Below are 27,503 nucleotides of genomic sequence, written 5' to 3' on the forward strand. Positions count from 1 at the left end.
ACCCATGCTTAAGAATAAAACATTAAGACTCTTTGGGGAAATTAAAATTGTCAAACAACTTGAAAAAGTTCACTGCTCATATCCCTTTAAATATAAAGTTCCGCAATATTATTTTCTTTCTTCTAACACTCCCCTAAAGATGTAAGTTTACTTTGCATGTGTTTGAGGTACTATTTTTCAAATTCAATCCCACCTGAATTATTTTACTTTACAATATTTTTCCATTGGGATAACTGTTCTCTATGCTATCCGAATCTCACAAACAGTAAGAAACTATCTAGCCAATCTTGGTAAAGAGGATAACAGCATACACCACTCGTAATAATACTTTAAAAGGTCTTTTCCCATTGATCATATTGCCATATCAGTGGCCTTAAAGAGAAAGAAGTTAATATATTTAATTGGAAAACTGCATACAAGTATAGAATGTAAGCTCTAGAAGTGAAAGAATTTTTTTTTTTTTTCTTTTTTGGCCATATCCACAGCACTTAAAAAGTGCTTCGAAAATATTTGCTCAACACATGAAAATTGGTATATCTTAAAATAAACTTCCAATTTTAAAATATTTCTTTATCAAAAAAATAAAACATAGTAAATCCTTTTAGAACCTAGACTCCCATTCATCTTACAGTCTGCTAGGGAACCATTAACATTTACAGGATTGACCTCTGGACAGAGACAAACCACTAGACAAAAATATTTAAAAGGAACCAGAAAATAACCATCATCTTTTTAAAGACTGTTTTAAAAGAATCAACTATCATTGCTTTAGATTTCTTCAGGCCTGATAATTGGCAACATCAGTATTGTTGTTTTCAAATCTACCAAATCCACAAAAACAAACCATAAAAATATTAGGCCAAACATCACCTATGCAGTTTTCTTGCCAAAAATTTAACCTAAATCTAATTATAAGGAAAAAATTCAAAAAAGTCCAAATGCACGGCATTTTATAAGACACTGGCCAGACTCTTTAAAAAGTCCATATTGAGGGTGAGGCCAGGATGGTGGCTTGGTCAGGTCCACCATACCGTCCCTCTAGAGCAAAGACCCAAGAAACCAAGTGAAACAGTGCAGATAACAATTTTGGAACCCTGAACATCAAAAAAGAAGGATAAAAAAATTGAACACTGACTAAAAGAAATTGAATGAACACAGCAAACTAAGAGTAACAGAGCAGAGAGGCTCAGCCAGCCATCTTGAGACAAAACCAGTAGTGACCCTGGGGGAAGAGCAAAGGAAGTCAATAGCATGGCATTCTCAACAAGAGACAGAGAAAGTATATAGCAACACTCAGAGGGAAGCAAACCATATAAAAAACCTGGAGGGAAGCAAGGTGAGCAGATCATCTACCAGATATAAGGAAGGAAAACGCAGAAAGAAGGGCAAAAATCCAAAAACCCAGTGCCATCGAAAGAAAGGCAAGAGATACAGAAATCCTAACACAGAGCAGAGAGGGAGCCAGGAATCAGAGTAAGGTATACTCACAAACAGCAGTCCCAGACTACTGGGTTGAGTGGCATGCATAAGGCGGTGGATCTGCAGGGTACCTGGTGGAGGCCGCCCACACACCAAATCCCTGGGTGCACCCCCCTCCTTGCACTTGGTTGGAGGCAAGCCCCAACTGCTGGCTGCAGCGGATGGGAACTGCCTGGGCACACACCTCAGTTGGCTGGAGAGGCACACTCTCCCTGTGCCCACCCTCCTGACTGGAGGCGGCAGAGGGTCCCATGCCCCAATCACCATGCCTGACCAAAGACTGTAAGACAAGCACCACCCCCTCCTGCTGGTGAGAAGTGGTGACTGTGCAGCTGTGCACGTACCTGCCCATCACTCCCGGAACCTACCCTTACAAAGGGTGGCATCAGTGCAACCATATGACTATGCACGTGCCTGCCCGTCGCTCAATCCCCCACCAACCCAGCATGAGGGGACATCAGCATGATCACACCTGAGCCTGTTGCTTACCCACCCACCTGGCACGGCAGGAGGTAGTACGAGCGCAATTGTGCATGCACGTCACTCACCCCCACTCCCCACCTGGCCAAGCAAAGGGTGGAGCCAGTGAGACCACAGACATGCACGCCCATAGCCCGCCCCCTTCAACACCTGGTCTGGTGAGGGGTGGTGCCAACGTGACTGCGCATGTGCTTACCTGTCACTCACCCACTACCCACTGACCCAGAGAGCGGTGGGGCCAAATCCAACAAAGGGTTAGTATCTAAAATATACAGAAAAATTCAACACCTCAACAACAAAAAGACAAACAATCCAACTGAAAAATGGGCAAAGGACATGAACAGACACTTTTCCAAAGAAGACATTCAGGCAGCTAACAAACACATGAAGAAATGCTCACGATCATCAGCCTTAACAACAACAACAAAAAAACACTTTGCTGTTGAGTCAATTCCAACTCACAGCGACTCTAAAGGACAGAGGATAACTGTTCCATAAGGTTTCTGAGGCATAGCTGGTGGATTTGAACTGCTGACCTTTTGGTTAGCAGCCATAACTCTTAACCACTGCACTGCCATTTAGGATTTAACCACTGCAAATTAAAATGACAATGAGATATCATCTCACTCTGATACCAATGGCACTAATCAAATAAACAACAAATGCTGGCAAGGTTGTGGGGAGACTGGAACTCTTATTCAGTGCTGGTGGGAATGTAAAATGGTATAACCACTATGGAAAATGACACGGCATTTTAAAAAGCGAGAAATGGAAATACCATATGATCCAGCAATCCCACTCCTAGGTATATACCCTAGAAAATATGAGTCTCCTGACACAGACAAACATATGCACACTCATGTTCACTGCAGCATCATTCACAATAGCAAAAAGATGGAAACAACCTAAGTACTCTTCAATGGATGAATGGATAAATAAACTGTGGTACATACACACAATGGAATACTACGAAATCATAAGGAATAATGACAAGTCCATGAAACATCTCACAACATGGATAAATTTGGAGGACATTATGCTGAGTGAAATAAGCCAATTACAAAAGAACAAATATTGCATGAAATGACTATTATAAAAAAAAACAAGAAAAGATTTACACACAGAAAAAAACATTCTTTGAGGGTCACCAGGGAAGAGAGTGGGAGGGAGGGTAAATTACTAAATAGAAGACGTGTGGTAGTACTGCTGAAGGGAAAGGCAATATGCTGCATGGGGAAATCAGCACAACATGACAAAGGCAAATGGAGGCAGTGAAAGGAACACAAGAACAAAGGGCAACAATACCAATCACTACAAAACAGACAATATTGCAACAAAAGTATTAGCAAACAATAATTTACAAAGGGATTCATAGGTAGATAGATATGATAAAGAGGCACGGGACGGTGTAAGGGAGTGCACCCACCTGCAGATATAGGTTAGTGGTTAGTGTCATGGATTGAATCATGTCCCCTCAAACATGTGTGTATCAACTCGGTTAGGCCATGATTCCCAGTACTGTGTGGCTGTCCTCCGTTTCGTGATTGTAATTTTATGTTGAAAGGATTAGGGTGGGATTGTAACACCACCCCACCCTTACTCAGGTCACCTCCCTGATCCAAGGTAAAGGGAGTTTCCCTGGGGTGTGGCCTGCACCACCTTTTCCCTCTCAAGAGATAAAAGGGAAGCAAGCATAGAGTTGGGGACCTCATACGACCAAGAAAGTAGCAGCAGGAGCAAAGCATGCCCTTTGGACACGGGGTCCCTGTGCCTGAGAAGCTCCTTGACGAAGGGAAGATTGAGGACAAGGACCTTCCTCCAGAGCCAACAGAGAGAGAAAGCCTTCCCCTGGAGCCAACGCCCTGAATTTGGACTTGTAACCTACTAGACTGTGAGAAAATAAACTTCTCTTTGTTAAAGCCATCCACTTGTGGTATTACTGTTAATGGCAGAACTAGATAACTAAGACATGTTGTGGATATCTCTACATACACATTTGTAGATGTTCCATGTATACAAATTTAAACAATAGAACACACAAGGGACACAGTCACGGAAACTTCTTATGAACCAAACACCTCCTGGGATGAAGACATTAGACTTGAAGGCTAAAGTCCATAGACTCGGGGGACATCCACATCAATTGCCACAACGTGGCACATAAAAACAATGTTCTACAACCTACATTGGTGAGTAGCATCTGGGGTCTTAAAAGTTTGCGAGCAGCCACATAAGACACAACTAGTGGTCTCTTCCCATTCAGAGTAAAGGAGAGTGAAGAAAACCAAAGACTCGAGGGAACAATTACTCCTAAGGATCATGTGTACCACAGCCTACACAACCCCGAGACCAGAAAAACGAGATGGTGCCTGGTTAACACTACCAACTGCTCTGACCAGGATCACAATTGAGGGTCCTGGACAAAGCAGGAGAAAAATGTAGAACAAAAAATCAAATTCATAAAAAAAGACCAGACTTACTGGCCTGAGAGAGACTGGAGGAACCACTGAGACTATGGCACTAAGATACCCTTCTGACTTGGAACTGCAACCATTCCGGGAAATTACCTTCCATCCAAGCAATACAAAGGCCTATAAAATAAACAACAGCACTGGAAAAGAATGTGCTCCACAGAACAATTAATTATATGATTCTAGAAGTACAACACTGGCCCAAAAGTAAAGATGAGAAGGCAAAAGAGGGTTTGAAAACCATACAAAAGGAAGAGGGAACCCAGGGTGGAAATGGAGAGAATGTTGACACAGTGTAGGGACTGCAACCAATGTCACGGAACACTCTGTGTACAATTTGTTGAATGCAAAACTAATTTGCTCTATAAACCTTCACCTAAAACACAATAAAATATCAAAAAACAAAACAAAACAAAAAACAAAGTAAAGCAACTTAAAAGAAATCCATAGATTATGAAGAGGCAAGAAGGGGGCTTCAAAGATGCTACTAATATTCTTTTTTTCCAGGTAGTAGTTCACTTGGTGATAATGCATAGATTATCCGTGATCTATGCACATTTTCTGTAAGCATGCTATACTTCAAACAAAAGTTAATTTTTTTAAAAGGGAAAAAAGAGAAAAAAGCCAGAGAATTAACAATAAGATTTCAGAAATAGACAATAGAAGGACACAGGAACAGAACTGAATCAATGGAGGGCAGAATCAGTGAAATAGAGGACAAATCCCTTGATACTAATTTACTTGCCAAACAATCAGAAAAAAGAGCGTAGAAAAATAAAGTATGCCTAAGAATTATGTGGGGCACTATCTGGAGGAATAATTTACATGGGGTTACATGTAATTTACATGAATTCCAAAACAGGAGGAGGGAAAAAAAAAAATCACAAGGAGAACTGTTGAAGATTTACTTGCAGAAAAGTCTCCTAATACTATGAAAAGACAAAAAGATATCTATCCTAGAAGGTCAATGCACTCCATACAGGACAGGTCCCAAAATAAAGTCACCAAGACATATTATAGTAAAATTTTCCAAAACAAAATACAAAAAGAATCCTGAGAACAGCTCAAGAAAAACGAATGTCACCTACAAAGGGGAATCAATAAGACTATGCTCTGATTTTTTGGGAGAAACCACGCAGGCAAGAAGGCAATGGGATGACATAAACAAAACCCTGAGAAAAAAAATATTGCTAACCAAGAATTATATATCCAGCAAAATTGTCTCTTCAATACAATGGCGACATTAGGACATTTCCAGATATACAAAAACAAAGGAAATTTGTAAAAATAGACCAACCTTACAAGAAATATTACAGGGAGTCCTAAGGACACAGAATCAACATCAGACAACAACCTGAGATTAAGGCACATGACAGCATCAGCCAGATACTAACCCAGATAAAGAATTCTCTGAAATAAAGCTAAAAGAATTAAAACAGTGACTCAGAGATGTCGATCTGTAACAGACAACCTTGAAACAAAAAGGGGAAATAAATGGTAGTTAAAAACTTCCATATGGAGAGGAAGTCAAGACAATATCAAGAAATAAGAGACTGCTTTAAACTTTGGAAAATAAAGGTAAATTTCAGGATAACCACAAAGAAAGATGACAAAACTACTCATCAAAAAAAAAAAAACTCATAAAGACTCAGTAAACAAAAAATCAACACGGACATGAAAAGAAAATCCACAAACAAAATTAACTCAGCACAGAAAATTAACCACCAAAAAATAACAACAGAATAACTGAAGTAAACTCATATGTATTGATAGTACCATTAAATACAAATGGTTTAAATGCACCAGTAAAGAGACAGAGAGTGATGGAATGTTAAAAAAAAAAAAAAGCCCATCAATATGCTGTGTATAAGAGACACACCTTAGACACAAAGATATAAATAATACAAAACTCACAGGATAGAAAAAAATTTATCACACAAACATTAACAAAAAAATTTAATCTCTGATAAAATAGCCTTTAAGGCAAAATCCACCATAAAAGTCAAGGAAGGACATTATATAATAATTAAAGGGTCAATTCACCAAAAGGCCATAACCATAATAAATATACGTGCAATGAAAGGGCTCCGACATACATAAAACAAATTGTTATACCACTAAAATGAGAGACAGTTCCACAATAACGGTAGGAGACTTTAGCACACCACTTTTGGTGAAGGACAGAACTAGAAAGAACTCAACAAAGATACAGAAGATTTAAATACCACAATCAACTAACTTGACCTCATAGACATATACAGACCACTCCACTCAACAGCAACAAAGTTCACATTCTTCTCCAACGCACATAAATCATTCTCCAGAACAAATGACACATTAGGCCAAAAGGCAAGCCTCAGTAAAGTCAAAAGCATAGATATAATACAAAGCATTCTCTCTGATCACGACTCCATAAAAGCAGAAATCAATAAAAGGAAGAATGAGGAAAAAATCAAATGCATGGAAACTAGATAACACTGCTTAAAAACCACTGGGTGATAGAAGAAATCAAAAAGGAAATAAAAAAATTCTTAGAATGAAACAAGAACAAAAACACAGCATACCAAAACCTATGGGACACAGCAAAAGCAGTGCTCAGAGGTCAATTTATACCAATAAATGCACACATCAAAAACGAAAGGACAAAATCAAAATATTAATCCTACAACTCAAACAAATAGAAAAAGAGCAGCAAATAAGTCCAAAGTCACCAGAAGAAAAAAGGTGAGAGAGATCAGAGCAGAAATAAACAAAACAGACAATAGAAAAAACAATCGGAAGATAATCAGCAATGCTAAAAGTTAATTCTTTGTAAGCATTTAAAAATTGAAAAACTCACTGGCAAAACTGACAAAAGAAAAGCAAGAGAAGTTGCAGATAACCCAATTAAGAAATGAGATGGGTGAGATTACAACAGAACCAACTGAAATAAAAAAGGATAACAGAATACGATGAAAAATAGTACTTCATCAAATTTGAAAATCTAAAGGAAACAGACAAATTTCTAGAAACACATTACCTATGTAAAGTAACACAAATTGAAGTAGAAAATCCAAATAGACCCATAACAAAAGATGAAAATGAAGACGTTAAAAAAAAAAAAAAAAAACTCCCAACAAGAAAAGCCCTGGTCCAGATGGCTTGACTGGAGAATTCTAGCAAACATTCAAAGAAGAGCTCACACCATTACTACTCAAACTATTTCAAAACACAGAAAAGGAAAGAACACTCCCAAATTCATTCTATGAAGTCAGCATAACCCTGATACTAAAGCTAGGCAAAGACACTACTAAAAAAGAAAATTATAGATCAATATCCCTCATGAATATAGATGGAAATATTCTCAACAAAATTCTAGCCAAGAGAACTCAACAGCGTATCAAAAAAATAATACATCGTGACCAAGAGGGATTCTTATCAGGTATGCAAGGATGGTTCAACATTATAAAATCCATCTACATAATCCGCCACATAAATAAAACCAAGGGAAAGAATCACATGATCATCTCGATCGATGCAGAAAAGGTATTCGATAAAGTCCAACACCCACTCCTTATAAAAATTTTCAACAAAAAAGGAATATTAGGAAAATTCCCCAACATAATAAAAGGCATTTATACAAAATTAACAAACCACACTATCCTCAACAGTGACAGACTGAAAGCATTCTGCTTAGGAACGGAAACCAGACAAGGATGCCCATTATCACCACTCTTATTCAATATCATACTGGAAGTCCTTAGTCAAAGCAATAAGGAAAGAAACAGAAGACATACGAATCGGTAAAGAAAAAGTGAAACTCTCCCTATTTGCAGACGATAAGATTCTATACATAGAAAATCCCAGAGATTTACAAAAAAGGATTAGAACTAATAGAAGGATTCAGCAAACTGGCAGGGTACAAGATACTGAGGAATAAATCAAACAAGGTATGTAAAAGACTTATACAAAGAAAACCACAAAATACTACTGTAAGAAACCAAGAGACCTACATTAAGGAAAAACATACCTTGCTCATGGATAGGAAGGCTAACATTGTGAAAATGTCAATAGTGCCTATCTTAGGCTGGGCTCTCTAGAGGGACAAAACCAGTAAAGCATATAAATATATATATATAGAGATTTATATCAAGGAAATGGCCCACACGATTGTAGAGGCTGAAACGTCCCAAGTCTGTGCATAAGGACAGAGGCTTCTCTCAATTCATGTAGCTGCAGGGGTTGGCAAACCCAAGACTGACAGGTCAGAGAGCGGGGCTCCTGCTCACAGGCCGTGAAGATCTACGAATTCCAAGATCTGCAGATAAGCTGATAGCTCAAGTCCCAAGAGCCGGAGGTCAGATGAACAGAAGGCAGCACAGGATCCAGAGCAAGCAAAAAAGCCAAAATGTCTGCTTATATTTAGATGCAGGCCACACCCCCAAGGAAACACCCTTTCGGCTGACTGGCTACTCACAGCAGATTCAATCATGGGAGTGATCACATATAAACATTGAGAACCAAGGCCCAGCCAAGTTGACACACAATCTCAACCATCATACTACCCAAAGCAATCTATAGACATAATACAATCCCGATCCAAATCTCAACAATTTTTTTTAATGGGATGGAAAAACTAATCACCAACTTTATACGGACTGGAAAGGGGCCATGGATAAGCAAAGCACTATTGAAGAAGAAGAACAAAGTAGGAGGCCTCACACTCCCTGATCTCAGAAGCCACTGTACAGCCAGAGTAGTCAAAACAGCCAGTACTAGTATGACGACAGAGACAGACCAGTGGAATAAAGTTGAGAACCCAGAAGGAAATCCATCCACCTATGGACAGCTGATCTTTGGCAAAGGGTCAAAATCCATAAAATGGGGAAGACATAGTCTCTTTAACAAATGGTGCTGGTAAAAGCGGATATGCATTCGCATAAAAATAAAACAGGATTCATAACTCACATCATATACAAAAACTAACTCACGATAGATCAAACACCTAAATGTAAAACTTAAACTATAAAGATCATGGAAGAAAAATAAGGGCAAACCTAGGAGTCCTAATCTCTAGCATAAATAGACTATCAAACTTAACTTCAAATGAACAAACAGCAGAAGATAAACTAGATGACTGAGACCACCTAAAAATCAAATACTTATGTGCATCAAAAGACTTCTCCAAAAGAGTAAGGACAGAAGCTGCACAACGGGAAAATTTTTTTTTGCAATATCATATCTGACAAGGGACTAATCTCTAAAATGTATAGAAACCTTCAACCTCTCCACAACAAAAAGACAAACAATCCAATTAAAACATGGGCAAAGGACACGAACAGACAGTTCTCCAAAGAAGACATTCAGGTAGCCAACAAATATATGAAGAGATGCTCGTGATCATTAGCCATTCTTCTTGTTGTTGTCAGGTGCCATTGAATCACTGTGCATAGCGACCCTATGTACAACAGAATGAAACACTGCCTGGTCCTGTGCCAAGCTCATAATTGTTGTTATGCTTGACCCCATTGTTGTAGCCACTGTGTCAATTCATCTTAAGAGTCCTCCTCTTTTCTGCTGACCCTGTACTCTGCCAACCATGATGTCCTTCTACAGGGACCGATCCCTCCTGACAACATGTCCAAGGTATGTAAGACACAATCTCACCATCCTTGCTTCTAAAGAGCATTCTGGTTGTACTTCTTCCAAGACAGATTTGTTCGTTCTTTTGGAAGTCCATGGTATAGTCAATATTCTTCACCAACACCACAATTCAAAGGCATCAATTCTTCTTTGGTCTTCCTTATTCACTGTCCAGCTTTTGAATGCATAGGATGCCACTGAAAACACCATGACTTGGGTTCGGCAAACCTTAGCCTTCAAGGTGACTTCAAGGTGCTTTTCAATGCTTTAAAGAGGTTTTTGCGGCTGATCTGCCCAATGCAATGCGCCTTTTATTTCTTGACTGCTGCTTCCATGGGTGTTGATTGTGAATTCAACTAAAATGAAAACCTTGACAACGTCAACCTTTTCTCCATTTATTATGATGTTGCTTATTGGTCCAGTTGTGAGGATTTTTGTTTTCTTTATGTTGATGTGTAATCCATACTGAAGGCTGTGGTCTTTGATCTTCAGCAAGTGCTTCAAGTCCCCTTCACTTTCAGCAAGCAAGGTTGTAGTGTCTGCATATCGCAGGTTGTTAATGAGTCTTCCACCAATCCTGATGCCCCGTTCTTCTTCACATAGTCCAACTTCTTGGGTTATTTCCTCAGCATACAAGACAATGTTCTGCTGCTATTCATAAGGTTTTCACTGGCTAATTCCTTTCAGAAGTAGACTGCCGGATTCTTATTTCTAGTCCATCTTGGTCTGGAAGCTCAGCTGAAACCTGTCCACCATGGGTGACCCTGCTGGCATCTGAATACCGGTGGCATAGCTTCCAGCATCAAAGCAACACACAAGCCCCCATAGTATGACAAACTGACAGACACATGGGGGCATTAGCCATTAAAGAGATGCAAATCAAAAGTACAATGAGATTACATCTCACACTGACAATAATGGCACAGAAAAAAAATGCTAGTGAAGTTGAAGGGAAACAGGAACTGTTACATGCTTCTGGTGGGAATGTAAAATGGTACAACCACTGTGGAAAACGGTATGGTGCTTCCTTAAAAATCTAGAAATAGAAATACCATATGATCCAGTAACTCGACTCCTAGGTATATATCCTAGAGAAATAAGAGCCTTGATGAGAAAAGACATATGCACACCCATGTTTGCTGAGGCATTATTCACAATAGCGAAAAGATGGAAAAAACCTAAGTGCCCATCAACAGATGAGTGAATAAACTGTGGTACATACACACAATGAAATACTAAGCAACGTTAAGGACTAATGATGAATACACAGACTATTTCACAATATGGATGAATCTGGAGGACATTATGCTGAATGAAATAAGTCAACCACAAAAGGACTAACAATGTATGAGACCACTGTTACAAAAATTCAAGAAAAAGTCCATCCACAGAAAGAAACCTTCTTTGATGGTTACCAGGGATGGGGTGGGGGGAGAGAAAATTGCTAACTGGATAGTAGACAGGTATTAACTTTGCTGAAAAGAAAGATTACGATATGGGGAAAATAAGCAAAACATGACTAAGGCAAAAGAAGACACTGAGAGGTATGCAAGAGTAAAAGGCAGCAACAGTAAATACTATTACATTCATAATCCTGCAGTAACAGTAATTTATAAGTGGATACATAGGTTGACGTGTAAGCTGAACAGGTGTGTAAGGGCATATGGGAGTATACTCACGAGCATATACAGGTTTGGCAGAGGATACCTCTACACACATATTAGTATGTGCTACAAATATATCCATGAATACATATAGTAGAGCACACAGGGGACACAGTTTATGGAAACTTCTTAGCGGTGACCAAACACCCTGAGAGACAGAGTCATTGAGCTTGAGGGCTTAGGACCATAGTATCAGGGGATATCTAAGTCAACTGGCATAACATAGCCCATAAAGACAATGTTCTACATCTTACTTTGGTGAGTACTGACTGGGGTCTTAAAAGCTTGTGAGTGGCCAGCTAAAATACAACTATTGGTCTCTTTCCATCCAGAGCAAAGAAGTGAGAAGAAAATTAAAGTCTCAAGGAAACAATTAGTCCGAAGGACTAATGGATCACACGAACCCCAGCCTCCACTAGCCTGAGACCAGAAGAAATAGATGGTGCCCAGCTACCGCTTCCGACTGCTCTAATCAGGATCACAATAGACGGTCCTGGACAGAGCGGAAGAAAAATGTAGAACAAAATTCAACTTCATAAAAAAGACCAAGCTTACTAGTCTGATAGAGACTGGCAGAACTCTGGAGACCATGGCCCTTAGACACCCTTCAAACTTGAAACAGAACACACTCCCGGAGATCACCTTTCAGTCAAACAATAGACAGGCCTATAAAGTGAACAATATCACCTGTAACTATGGTGTACCTCAGAACAATCAACCAGACTAAACCAAAAGGGCAGCATTTGTCCAAAAGCAAAGTTTGGAAGGCAGGAAGGGGCAGGAAAGCTGGGCGAATATAAACAAGGACCCCAGGGAGAAAGCGGGCAGAGTGCTGACACGTTGACGTGATAGCTTTCAATGCTGCAAAATAAGCTGTGCATAAATTGTTGAGTGGGAAACTAATTTGCTCTGTAAGCCATCCCATAAACCACAAAATATTAAAAAAAAAAAAGAACAGCAAAGATATAGAGAAATGTATAATGTATATACAAACTAGGGAAGACAGATGCCATGCGAGAATTGCCAAGGAACCAAGAAATTCCTGGGGCTACTGAAAAGGAAGGGATCGACATGGCCAAGACTTTGACTTGGACTTTTAGCTTCCAGAACTGTGAGAAAATAAATTTCTGTTCTTTAAAGCCAAAAAAAAAAAAAAGAGGCAGAAATGAGTCCTATCTACCAAATTCAATGTGTAAACCTTATTGGATCCTGGATTGAGGAGACACTGCTATAAAAGTCATTTTGGGGGAAAAAAAGACATTTTAGGAATAAATGGAAAAATCTGAATATAAGCTATATATTAGATTGTCATTGTTGTTGTTAGCTGCCATCGAGTTGGTTCCAACTCATAGCAACCCTACGTTCAACAGAACGGAACATTGCCCACTCCCACGCCACCCTCACAACTGTTGCTATGCTTGAGCCCACTGTTACATCCACTGTGTCAATCCATCTTGTTGAGGGTCTTCCTCTTTTTCCTTGACTCTCTACATTACCATGCATAACTTCCTTCTCCACGGACTGATCCCTCCTGATAAGATGTCCAAAGTACATAAGACGAAGTCTCACCATCCTTGCTTTCAAGGAGCACTCTGGCTGTGTATCTCCCAAGACAGACTTGTTTGTTCTTCTGGGAGACCGTGGTATATTCAATAATTTTTTTTTTATTAACTTTTATTAAGCTTCAAGTGAACATTTACAAATCCAATCAGTCTGTCACATATAAGTTTACATACATCTTTCTCCGTACTCCCACTTGCTCTTCCCCTATTGAGTCAGCCCTTTCAGTCTCTCCTTTCGTGACAATTTTGCCAGCTTCCCTCTCTCTCTATCCTCCCATCCCCCCTCGAGACAAGAGTTGCCAACACACTCTCAAGTGTCCACCTGATATAATTAGCTCACTCTTCATCAGCATCTCTCTCCCACCCGCTGACCAGTCCCTTTCATGTCTGATGAGTTGTCTTTGGGGATGGTTCCTGTCCTGTGCCGACAGAAGGTCTGGGATATTTTTTTACCAACACCATAATTCAAAGGCATCAATTCTTCTTTGGTCTTCTTTATTCATTGTTCAGCTTTCGCGTGCATGTGAGGTGACTGAAAATACCATGGCTTGGGTCAGGTGCACCTTAGTCCTCAAAGTGATATTTTTGCTTTTTAACACACGTATTAGATAACGATATAGAATTATTACTAATTATCTTGGGTGTGATAATGATATTGTAGTTATTTAAGAAAATGTTCTTATTCTCAGAAGATGCCACCTGAAGTATGTAGAAGTGAAGTAACAGGATGGCTGCGGCTTAATTTCAAATGGTGTAGCTTAAAAAAAATGTATAGCTAATATTTTTTGTTGTGTATTTTCTTAACAAAAAAATAAATAACATTTAAAAATAAATGTATAGCTACATAAAACAAATGTGGCAAAACGTTAATAATTAGCTAATACGGAGGAAGGGAATACAGTTCTTCAGTATAGTATTCTTACAGCATTTCTGCAGATCTGAAGTTTTTCGAAATAAAAGAGAAAAAATGTCTTTAGGCCAAAATGTTTCTTCACATTTCAATTCAACTCAATTAAAAAAAAAAAAAAAGGACAAAATCCAAGCTGGCTTACACAATGGAAAATTCATTTTGTAAATCTCTTCTGGCTAAAAGTAGTAACTGTCTCTTGATTCTTGTAATAGATACCGTCATGGATTGAGTTATGCCCCCCAAAAATATCTGTCAATTTGGCTAGATCATGATTCCCAGCATTGTATGATTGCCTACCATTTTGTCATCTGATGTGATTTCCCTGTGTGTTGTAAATCCTATCACTATGATGTTAATGAGATAGATTAGCAGCAGTTAAATTGATGACCTACAAGATTAGATAGTGTCTTGAGGCAATCTCTCTTGAGATACAAAAGAGAGACAGGAGGACATCATACCACTGAGAAGGCAGGACCAGGAGCAGAGCTCGTCCTTTGGACCCAGGATTCCCGCATCTGGGAAACTCCTCGACCAGGTGAAGATTTGTGACGAGGACTTTCCTCCAGTGCTGACAAAGAGAGGAACCTTTACCCCGGAGCTGATGCCCTGAATTTGAACTGGTAGCCTTAGATTGTGAGAGAATAAATTTCTCTCTGTTAAAGCCACCCACTCGTGGTACTTCTGTTACAGCAGCACCAGATAACTAGGATATATTTTAAATAACTTGGACTTTAAGAAAATTTCCAAAAAGATAGTACTATTGCATGTTTTCTATGCTTGTATTTTTATAGATTTTAAAGAGCTAACTAAAAAATCTGGGTTAATAAAAGGTCAAGTAGTCATCCTAGTGATCCAGTAAATGCTCTCAGAATTTACAGTGCTTTCTCAAAGCCAAGATGGTCCTCCCATTACCTCACCTCATACTCTCTCCCAGAGTAATAGGACTTGGAAATGTCTATGGTCCCCAAATCTAGTTCATCCGGCCTACGGAAATTTATTATCTAAGATACGGATTATAATTCATAGAAATAAGGAAAATTAACACAGTAAAAACAATGAAGACCATCTTGTATGTGTACACATAGAATGGAAAGCATTTTCATATTCATTAGTGCATCTGGTCTCCAGAACTATCTTGGAAGAAAGGAAAATGGTCATCATTTCCCTTTCACAAATGAAGGGGGGAAAAAAAAGGTCAGAGAAGTCAACTTATTTGCCCAGTATCATTAATTTATTTCAGACTGACAATTCTTTCCTTTGACTTAAGACTGTATAAAGGAAATTAGTATACTGCTTCGTATCCGTAAGTACACATAAGGAGCTTAGACAAGATGTCTATCCCATACAGAAAAAAAAGGGCAACTTCTAACTGAGGAAAAAGGTAAAAACTGTTTGCTCTCTCCAAAGATAGTTTAACATGCAAATGTTTTCTCTTTTAGAAAGAAGAGTCTATTAAAGGGTTTATTTTCTTTTTATCTCTTCAGATATCATAAAACTCTGAGAAGAAAACATAGGAGTATTTTTCTTCAGGACATACTTTTTTCTTTTAGTTTATATTGTGCTTTAAGTGAAAGTTTACAAATTAAGCCAGTCTCTCACACAAAAATTTATATACACTTTGCTATATGCACTGGGTGGGATATACTCCTAGTTGCTCTCCCCCTAGTGAGACAGCACACTCCTTCCCTCCATTCTCTATTTTCATGTCCATTCGGCCAGCTTCTGAACCCCTCTGCCCTCTCATCTCCCATCCAAACAGGAGCTGCCCACATAGTCTCATGTGTCTACTTGATCCAAGAAGCTCACTCCTCATCAGTATCATTTTCTATCCCATAGTCCAGTCCAATCCTTGTCTGAAGAGTTGGCTTTGGGAATGGCTCTAGTCTTGGGCTAACATAAGGTCTGGGGGACCATGACCTCTGGGGTCCTTCTAGTCTTAGTCAGACCATTAAGTCTGGTGTTTTTACGAGAATTTGAGGTCTGCATCCCACAGCTCTCCTGCTCCATCAGGGATTCTCTGTTGTGTTCCCTGTCAGGGCAGTCATCAGTTGTAGCTGGGCACCATCTAGTTCTTCTGGTCTCAGGCTAATTGTAGTCTCTGATTTATGTGGCCCTTTCCATCTCTTGGGCTCATAATTACCTTGTGTCTTTGGTGTTCTTCATTCTCCTCTGCTCCAGGTGGGTTCAGACCAGTTGATGCATCTTAGATGGCCGCTTGCTAGCATTAAGACCCCAGATGCCACTCTCCAAGGTGGGATGCAGAATGATTTCTTAATAGATTTCATTATGCCAATTGACCTAGATTTCCCCTGAAACCATGGTCTGCAAACCCCCACCCCTGCTACGCTGGCCTTCAAAGCGTTTAGTTTATTCAGGAAATTTCTTTGCTTTTGGTTTAGTCCAGTTGTGCTGACCTCTCCTGTATTGCGTTATCTTTCCCTTCATCTAAAATAGTTCTTGTCTAGTGCATAATTAGTGAAAACCCCTTTCTCTCCCTCCCTCCCCACTCTCATAACCATCAAAGAATATTCTCTTCTCTGTTTAAACTATTTCTTGAGTTCTTATAATAGTGGTCTCATACAATATTTGTCCTTTTGCAACTGACTAATTTCATTCAGCAAAATGCCTTCCAGATTCCTCCATGTTATGAAATGTTTCATGGATTCATCACTGTTCCTTATCAATGCATAGTATTCCATTGTGTGAATACACCATAATCTATTTATCCGTTCATCTGTTGGTGGGCACCTTGGTTGCTTCCATTTTTTGCCACTGTAAACAGTGCTGCAATGAACATGAGTGTGCATGTATCTGTCCGTGTAAAGGCTCTTATTTCTCTAGGATATATTCCAAGGAGTGGGATTGCTGGATAGTATGGTAGCTCTATTTCTAGCTTTTTAAGGAAGCGCCAAACCGATTTCCAAAACGGTTGTACCATTTTACATTCCCACTAGCAGTATATAAGTGTTCTAGTCTCTCCACATCCTCTCCAACATTTATTTTGTGTTTTTTGGATTAATGCCAGCCTTGTTGGAGGGAGATGGAATCTCATTCTAGTTTTGATTTGCATTTCTCTAATGGCTAATCATCAAGACCTAGGTTTTAACAATGGATTCTTGGATATGACAACAAAAGCATGAGCAACAAAAGACAAAATAGGTAAACTGGACATCATCAAAACTTTTGTTCAACAAAGGATTTTTGCAACCAAGTGAAGAAAGAACATACAGACTGGGAGAAAAACTCTGGGAACGAAATACTGGATAAGGGTTTAATATCCAGAATACATAAAGAATTCCCACAACTTAACAAAAAAGACAAACACCCCAATCAAAAAACAGGCAAAGAACATGAACAGACATTTCATCAAAGATTTACAAATGGCCAGCAAGTACATGAAAAGATGCTCAGCATCATTAGCAATGGGAAAGATGCAAATCAAAACCAAAATGAGATATCACTTTACCCCTACTAAGATGGCTAAGATCTAAAAAAAGGAAAACAACAAATGTTGGTGAGGACGTAAAAACACTGGAACCCTCATCCATTGCTGGTGGTACTTAAAAACAGTACCAATGCTGTAGGGAAGTTTGGCAGCCCCTTAAAAGTTAAACATAAAACTATAGTAGCCACCCCTCATCTGCAGTTTCACTTTACTTGGTTTTAGTTACCCATGGTAAACTTCGGTTCAAAAATGTTAAATAAGTTAAGTAGGATGATAAAATCTCCCACTGTCCCACTCCATCATTCACATAACTTTTATTACAGTATATTGTTATAATTGTTCTATTTTATTAGTTATTGTTAATTTCTTGCCATGCCTAACTTATAAATTAAACTTTATCATAGGTATGTATGTATAGGACAAATCATAGTATATACAGGGTTTGGTACTATCTGAGGTTTCAGGCATCCAGAGGTAGTCTTGGAATGTCTCCCCTTTGGATAAGGGTGGACTATTGTACTGTATGACCCAGCAATCACAATCCTACACATATAGCCAGAAGAAGTGAAGGCAGGAACGCAAACAGAAACCTGTACAACAGCGTTCACTGCAGCACTCTTCGTAACAGCCAAAAGGTGGGACCAAAATATCCATCAATATATGAATGGATAAACAAAATGTGGTACACACCTACAATGTAATATTACTCAGCCATAAAGAGAAATGAACTCCTGATGCATGCCGCACATGGATGAACCTTGAAAACATCATGCTAAACAACGTAAATCAGGCACAAAACGACAAATACTATATGATCTCACTTATATGAAATAAGCAAATATACAGAGACCCAAGATTATCAGTGGTTACCAAGGGTAAAGGGTAGGAGGGGGAGAAGGAGAGTTTCTGCTTAGATGGTATTGACTTTACATTAATGGTGGTAGAATGATTTGAAAAGGCATAGCAAGAATGGTTACAAAACTTGAAGAATGTAATCAATGTCACTGAATTGTACATGTAGAAATTGTTGCCTTGGTGTATGTTTTATATATATATTTACATCAGAATAAAAAAAATTTACCCCCCAAAATTTCAATTCTGCACTGATCCAAAGAACAAAAGACCAAGAAATAATTTAAAGAGCATGGGCCTCCTCTTGGACCACATGCTATCCACCCAAAGTGGTATATCCTCAGAAATGGAATGCAAATAAACCTGAAATCATTAGTGCATATTGACAAAATCTATAGAAAGAATATGGCAATTATTTTAAGGGTTTCCCTACTATTGACAAGAAGTAAAGCATTGTTCAGGCAACCAAACTAGAGAGTGGAGATAATGTTATCTGTGTACTCAGGAAATAAACCGAAAACTAATGGGGAAACTTTAAAGAGCAAGACCTGAGAAAAATCATCTAAAAAGGAAATAATGGTAAGTAACAATTTTTTTTTTTTTTAACAAGAAGAATGAGCACACAGGCTCATCACAAATATGCAAATATGCTCAATTGCCCCAAACAGACACTGTAACATTTCAATTTCTAAATATGATTAATCTATGAAATTTTATAATTAGATACCTCATACAGTTTACATGCATTATTACGTGGGATTGTGTAAATAAAACCAGGTATATAATCCATTAGATAGACATTTAAAGAAATTTTTCAAAGGTAAATACTGACTACTTTGTAAGATGTAACTGCACTGTATTGCGCCTATATGTACACAAAATACAACTCTAGGCATGAATTTTTCCTCTAGTTCTTTCAGCTTGAGAAATGCCAAGTGTGTTCTCTTTTGATTTTCTATCTCCAGGTATTTGCATATGACATTATAATACTTTGTCTTCTCAAGCTGCCCCGTTATATCTTCTCTTCAGCTCTTTTACTTTATCATTTCTTCCACTTGCTTTACCTATTTGACATTCCAGAGTTAAGTCTCAGAGTATCTTCTCACAACCATTTTGGTCTTTTCTTGATTTCCTGTCTTTTTAGTGACCCCTTGCTTTCTGCATGTGTGATATCCTTGATGCCATTTCACAACTCATTTGGTCTTCGGTCATTAGTGTCCAACACGTCAAATCTATTCTTGAGATGGTTTCTAAATTCAGGTGGCATATATACAAGGTCATACTTTGGCTCTCATGGACTTGTTCTAATTTTCTTCAACTTGAACTTGCACATAAGCAACTGATGGTCTGTTCCAAAGTCAGCAGCTGGCCTTGTTCTGACTGATGATATTGAGCTTTCCACTGTCTCTTTCCACAGATGTAGTTGATTTGATTCCTGTGTATTCTACCTGGCGAGGATGTGTATTTCTGTGTATTCCACCTGGCGAGGTCCACGTGCATATCTGCCATTTATGTTGGTGAAAAAACGTCTCTGCAATGAAGAAGTCGTTCGTCTTGCAAAATTCTATCATGCGATCTCCTGCACCGTTTCTATCACCAAGGCCATATTTTCCAATTACCAATCCTTTTTCTTTGTTTCCAACTTTTGCATTCCAGTCACCAGTAATTATCAATGCATCCTGGTTGCACGTTTGATCAATCTCAGACTGCAGAAGTTGGTAAAAATCCTGAATTTCTTCATCTTTGGCCTTAGTGGTTGGTGCGTAAATTTGAAAAACAGTCATATTAACTGGTCTTCCTTGTAGACATATGGATATTACCCTATTATTTACATTTGATTGTGGGGATCATAACAAATTATGGATAATGTTGCAAAGAATGGGAATTCCACAACACTTAAATGCGCTCATGAGGAACCTGTATATAGATCAAGAGGCAGTCGTTTGAACAGAACAAGAGGATGCTGCATGGTTTAAAGTCAGGAAAGGTGTGCATCAGGGTTGTATCCTTTCACCATACGTATTCAGTCTGCATGCTGAGCAAATAATCCGAGAAGCTGGACTATATGAAGACGAACAGGGCATCTGGATTGGAGGAAGGCTCTTTAACAACCTGCGTTAAGCAGATGACACAACCCTGCTTGTTGAAAGTAAAGAGGACCTGAAGCACTTATTGATGAAGATAAAAGACCACAGGCTTCAGTATGGATTACACCTCAACATAAAGAAATCAAAAATCCTCACAACTGGACCAATAAGCAACATCATGATAAACAAAGAAAAGATTGACATTGTTGAGGATTTCATTTCACTTGAATCCACAACTAACACCCACGGAAGGAGCAGTCAAGAAATCAAAAGATTCATTTCACTGGGCAAATCTGCTGCAAACGACATCTTTGAAGTGTTGAAAAACAAAGATGTCACCTTGAAGACTAAGGTGCGCCTGACCCAAACCATGCTGCTTTCAATCACTTCATGTGCATGCAGAAGCTGGATGATGAGTAAGGACGACCGAAGAAGAATTGATGCCTCTGAATTCTAGTGTTGCTGAAGAACACTGAACTCTCAAAAATGGACTCTCAAAAGAACAAATAAATCTGTCTTGGAAGAAGTACAACCAGAAAGCTCCTTAGAAGCAAGGATGGCCAGACTACGTATCACATACTTTGGACATGTTATCAGGAGGGACCAGTCCCTGGGGAAGGATATCATGCTTGGTAAAGCAGAGGGTCAGTGGAAAAGAGGAAGACTCTTAAGAAGATGGATTGACACAGTGGCTACAACAACGGGCTCAAGCACAACAATGACTGTGAGGATGGCACAGGGCTGGACAGTGTTTCATTCTGTATACAGGGTTGCTAAGAGTCAGAACTGACTGGATGTCACCTAACTACAACAACAATGTACATATATAGGAGCCCCGGTGGCACAGTGGCTAAGAGTTTGGCTGTTAACCGAAAGGTCAGCAGTTTGAATCCACCAGCTGCTCCTTGGAAACCCAACAGGGCAGTACTACTCTGTCCTATAGGGTTGCTATGAGTTGGAATTGACTCAGTGGCAACGGGTTTGATTTTTTTTTTTTTAATACTTATATAAGGAGCCTGATGGTGCAGTGGTCAAGTGCTTGGCCACAAACCAAAAGGTCAGCAGTTCGAACGCACTGGCTGCTCCGTGGGAGAAAGATGTGGCAGTCTGCTTCCATAAAGATTATAGCCTTGGAAACCCCATGGGGCAGTTCTACTTTGACACATGGGGTTGCTATGAGTTGACATCAACTCCATGGCACAAAACAACAAATCAACATACACATATAACATATAGGTAGTCCCCAATTTACAACAGGGTTCCATTCCAACAACTTCATCTTAAGTTGGTTCTGACATAAGTTGAATACCTCATTTTTTTTCCTGTTTATTTTCATTATTATTGGCTTTTATTATCAGTAGCTTTTTAAATGTGAGCTTTACTCATCTTTGTGGATTACAAACATTACATATAAACTTACAGATATATTTTAATATAAACAGACATACACAATAAAATATTAAATCCAGAATATAATGGACAACGTTGACATTTTGTCAGTCTACTTGTGGAAGGTTCTGGATTACCCCTGGAAATGGGGATGGCGTTTCCAGTCAGAAAATTAGTGAGAGTTGTCTATGTGGTCCTTTTACGTACTACAACATTGAACATAGTACATATCACTAACGATACCAAAACACCAAACCCATTGCTGTCGAGTCGATTCCGACTCATAGTGACCCTACAGGACACAGCAGAACTGCCCCACAAGGTATCCAAGGAGTGGCTGGTGGATTTGAACTACCGACTTTTTGGTTAGCTGAGCTCTTAACCACTACACCACCAGGGCTCTAATGAGATGCTCTAAAAAAAACCAGACGATTTTAAGTGTGGTTCACCCTAACTTGAGTATGTCCTAATTAGGGAACTACGTGTGTGTGTGTGTGTGTGTTGTTGTTGTTGTTAGGTGGCATCGAGTTGGTTCCAACTCATAGTGACTCTAGGTACAAGAAGAACGAAACACTGCCGGATCCTGCGCCATCTTCACAATCATTGTTATGCTTGAGCCAGATTTTGCAGTCACGGTGTCAATCCATCTCATCGCGGATCTTCCTATCTTTTGCTTACTCTCTATTTTACCAAGCCTGATGTCCTTCTCCAGGGACTGATCCCTCCTGATAAGATGTCCAAAGTGTATGAGACACAGTCTCACTATCCTTGCTTCTAAGGAGCATTCTGGTTGTACCTCTTCCAAAACAGGTTTGTTCATTCTTTTGGCAGTCCATAGCATAATCAATATTCTTCACCGACAACACAATTCAAAGACATCAATTCTTCAGTCTTCCTTATTCATCGCCCAACTTTTGCATGCATGTGAGGCGATGGAAAACACTATGACTTGGGTGAGGTGCACCTTAGTCTTCAAGGTGACATCTTTGCTTTTCAAGGCTTTAAAGAGTTTTTTTGCAGCAGATTTGCCCAATGCAATGCATCTTTTGTTTTCTTGACTGCTGCTTCTATGGGTGTTGATTGTGGATCCAAGTAAAATGAAAGCCTTGACAACTTCTCTCTTTTCTCCATTTATCATGATATTGCTCATTGGTCCAGTTGTGAGGATTTTTGATGTCTTTATGTTGAGGTGCAATTCATACTGAAGGCTGTGGTCTTTGATCTTCATCACTAAGTGCTTCAAGTTCTCTTCATTTTCAGCAAGCAAGGCTGTATCACCTGCATAATGCAGGCTGTTAATGAGTCATCCTCCAATCCTGATGCCCTGTTCTTCTTCACATAGCCCAGCTTCTCTGATATGCTCAGCATACAGACTGAATAGGTGTATATATGTATACATACATACATATACATATATGTGCATTTGATTAACAACAGATAACGGTTTAAATAAATTAACTAGTTACAAAAGTAACAAAGCACTAAAATACTGACACAATTATATTGGAAAGAGCTGGCTGGTAAGGAATGGCTAAGTAGGCTAATTTCTCATTTATGATAAGAAGTAACCAAGCAATACTGTTTAGAGTTGATAAATCAAGAATCAGTTATAAGCACATTATTTACAGGTGTGGAAATAATCACCAGGAGAATCAAAATAGGCATCTGCTTTTAATCTCTTTTCTGAGGAAAGGGATTGGGATAGAGGACTGCTACTTTTTATAAAATTTACTGTACTATTTATATTTTTAATTTTTAATTATATTTTATCATTAACATATCCTACTTATTTTGATAGCTTTTATATTTTTATGACCAATATATCCATTTATTTGATAAGTAAGACTTTAAATCATGTTACAGAAAAACATACCACAGGGAACTTTTCACTTTTATTGAATTTTTAAAAGCAGATCAAAGACTAAATCCCAGATTACATAAACATGCATATGTTATATATTTACAAGTATGGAAACATACCTGTAAATGGCATAATAACTGTTCCTATTTCAGAGGGTTATTGAGAGGATTAAATTAGACAACATAAGTAAATACAAAGTGTTGGCACAATGTAAGAATTCAATAAATGTTAGCTGTCATTATAGTTATCATATCAGTATTATATATGCATAGACGAGAATGTTCAGCACAAATATTAGAACTGATGCTACCCAATGTGTAAAGCACCTGATACATGATAGGCACTTAATAACTATTCACTAAATTAATGAATCAATGAGTTCTATCTAGCTTTCAAGGAACAGATAATTCCTTGTAGACTACCAAATAAAATAAAGACAAAAAATTACCTAACTGTAATGAAATTAGAATAAAACTAAATCCAAAACCTGACAAAGGACACAAAAAGAAAATCACACTCCAACCTCTTAAATTATAAGAATAAAAGCAGTAGCTGCAATAATCATTACCATATAGAACATTTACTTGATGTTAAATTTATTTTCCTTCTTATGGTTTCTAGTGTTTTAAAGTTTTGTTACAAATAGTACTTTTATAATTTGGGGAGAAAACAATTCTAGAACACTATTCCACATGGAAAGTAATTGCTTACAAGGGCCAAAATTTCCAAATTACGTCAAATTGTTTTTGAACAAGGAAGAGTAGTTATTGATTCTTACACAGCCACAAAAAGACTTATCAACATAATTTTTTCCTGGTACATTAGCTATCTGGGAGCAAATATGGTTTTAATTAAAATAAATGGAGGAAACGCTTATATTTCCCTAGAAATAGCTCCATACTACTGAAAATATACCACCCTCTAACAACAGGGCCCTAATGAGAAATAAATACCTGGCTGAGCAAAAATAAAAGTTAACCTTTCATAAAACTGTAGAGAATGGGACACAGAAAGAGAAATGAAAAAATGTACTTGTAAAGACACTACAAATATTATAAATACTGATTTCTTGCAGAAGGTTCACAACCTTCTTTGTGTAAGGAGCAACTTAGCTCCTCACCTAAAGATTGAAATGGAGCAAAAGGGAAATCAGACAAAGAGAGATAACCAGAAATCAGAAGAAAAGGAGGATGTGGGGATACCAAAGCTTCTCTCTAACAACCATATCTGCCCTTAAGCCAAGGAAAGGAGGTATAGCCAGGGTAAAGGACCTTCATTTCCAAGCTTACCTGTGCATACTCTCTTTCAATAGCAGCCTTTTTCTGACTGAACGTCCTAAAAACAAAAAAACAAAATACTCATTACCAAAAGTGTACTAAAAAAGATTTCATGTAAATTTATTAACAGATCTATAAATACTACCTGGTAAGCTGTGTGAGGTAAGGGATAATATTTTATTCATCTTTGTATGCCTAGGAATACTGATAGCAATTTGGACTCTGGAATCAGGCCACGTTCAAAGGCCAGCTCCACCATGCATGATACCTCTATGTCTCAGTTCCTTCTTGGTAAAATGACGATGGTAACAGTATCCATCTCATACAAATACTGTAAAGTTTAATTAATTAAAATATATAAAGTCCAAAAAATAGTGTGTTTTTGTTAGTTGCTCTCAAGTCTCATGGCTGCCCTACATATAAAAGAATGAAACATCGCCCACTCCAGCACCATCTTCACAATTGCTGGTATGTTTGAGTCCACTGTTGATTTGGAGTGATGGCTCTCTTTCAGCACTGTATCAGTCAATATTCTGTTGTGACCCACAGGGTTTTCACTGGCTAATTTTCAGAAGTAGATCACCAGGCCTTTCTTCCTAGTCTTTTTAATACTGGTGGTAAATACTCAAAGGGTATTAATGAAAATGAACTAGCTCACACTTCCACCATTAAAAAATTCTGAAGACAAACATATATTTTGGGGGAGGTGGTATTTTTAATATTTTATGAAAGATAAAATACTTGTTATTTATGTATGACTCTTTTAAGTTTAGATACAACTCATCTGAAAATATGGATGTCCAAGTGAAGTCTGCAAGGAGAAGAGAAATTATTTACTCTAAACAAGCATGTCAGCTAATGTAAATATTCTCAGTGGCATTTACAGTTGTCGTAAAACAGTTACATTCCTACAAGTAATTCCCTCCTCCAAAGAAAACAAATCAGAATGACAACTAATCAAAATTAACTTGTATTGATATTAAGAAATCTATTAATTCTAATTCACCATATTGAGTACAGAGCAAAAAGAAAAAAAAATCTGATAAACTCTATATAAAAAGAAAAGGTATTTGTTAAAATTCAAAATTGATTTCTCAAAAAACCCTTTATTAAAATATTAATGAATGCTATAATTAAAAAGACAAACAATTACAAGTTCTGGTAAGGATGTGGAGAAATGAGAACTCATACATTGTTGGTAAGATGTAAAATGATATAGCTGCTTTGGAAAATATTTTGGGAGCTCCTCCAAACATAAAACAGAGTTACTGTATGTCCCAACAGTTCCACTCCTACATATACAAAAAAAAATATGTGCCCAAGATAATTTAAAACATATGTCGACACAAAAACCTGTAATAAGTGCTCAAAGCAGCACTATTCATAATAGCCCGAAAGTGGAAACAACCCAAACGTCCATCAACTGATGAAAAGATAAACTATGATGTATACATACAATGGAATACTGTACAGCCATAAAAAGAAATAAAGTACTAAAAAATGCTACATTATGGATGAACCTTGAAAATATTATACTAAGTGAAAGCAGTAGGAGACAAATGACCCCATGTTATATGATTCCATTTGTTTGAAATGTCCAGAATCGAAAAATCCACACAGACAGTAAGTAGATCAGCATTTACCTAGGACTGGGAGGTTGAGATAGATTTGCTATTATACCAACAGAATTTTTCTTTTAATTAGATAAACCGGTTGATGATGACAAGTCAATTCTGACTCAGGGTAGCCCCGTGTGTGCCAGAGCAGAACTGTGGTCCATAGGATATTCAGTAGCCGATTTTTCAAAAGTAGATTGCCAGGCCTTTCTTCCAAGGCACCTATGAGTAGACTCCAACCTCAAACCCTGCAGTTAGCAGCCAAGGGCACAAACCATTTGCACCACTCAGGGACTCCTGAACTATGTGCGTTTGAGTCAATTCCAACTCACAGCAACCCTGTAAGTGTCAGAGTAGAACTGTGCTCCGTAGCGTTTTCAATAGCTGATTTTTTTTTGAAGTAGAATACTAGGCCTTTCTTCTGAGGCAACTCTAGGTGAACTGGACCTCCAACCTTTTGGTTAGCAGCCAAGTACACTGACTGTTTGCACCACCCAGGGACTCAACAAGGTTTCAGATTCTCTGTAAGTTTGGATTAAATAGCTCAATAGGTTAGTTCCTAAGTCAGGTAGAACCAAAGTCACAATCCATATTCATATGGACCAGTTAGGTTTCTTGACCTGGGTCATACATTATAACAGTTAACACAAACATTTTGTATATGAGCTTTAAAAACCAAGGAGTGTGTATGTGAGCGCATAATAAATGATGAACCTTGCCCAAAGAGAAGTCTAGCCTTTGCCCTTGACTCTTGGAAGTAACTTCTAAGGCCCTGAAATGTTCTGACT

At 38.3% G+C, this 27,503-nt stretch overlaps 1 protein-coding gene across 1 annotated transcript in view; it reads right to left on the reverse strand.

Annotated features, from left to right (window-relative positions):
* The window catches only part of FCHSD2 (FCH and double SH3 domains 2), a 289,630-nt gene that overhangs the window by 216,245 nt on the left and 45,882 nt on the right, over positions 1 to 27,503 (reverse strand). The window contains exon 3 of the mRNA XM_064288657.1: positions 25,112 to 25,157. Coding sequence (XP_064144727.1) covers positions 25,112 to 25,157 — 46 coding nt within the window. The remainder of the gene's footprint in view (positions 1 to 25,111; positions 25,158 to 27,503) is intronic.

Source organism: Loxodonta africana, chromosome 7, assembly GCF_030014295.1.
Source record: "Loxodonta africana isolate mLoxAfr1 chromosome 7, mLoxAfr1.hap2, whole genome shotgun sequence".
NCBI lineage: Eukaryota > Metazoa > Chordata > Mammalia > Proboscidea > Elephantidae > Loxodonta > Loxodonta africana.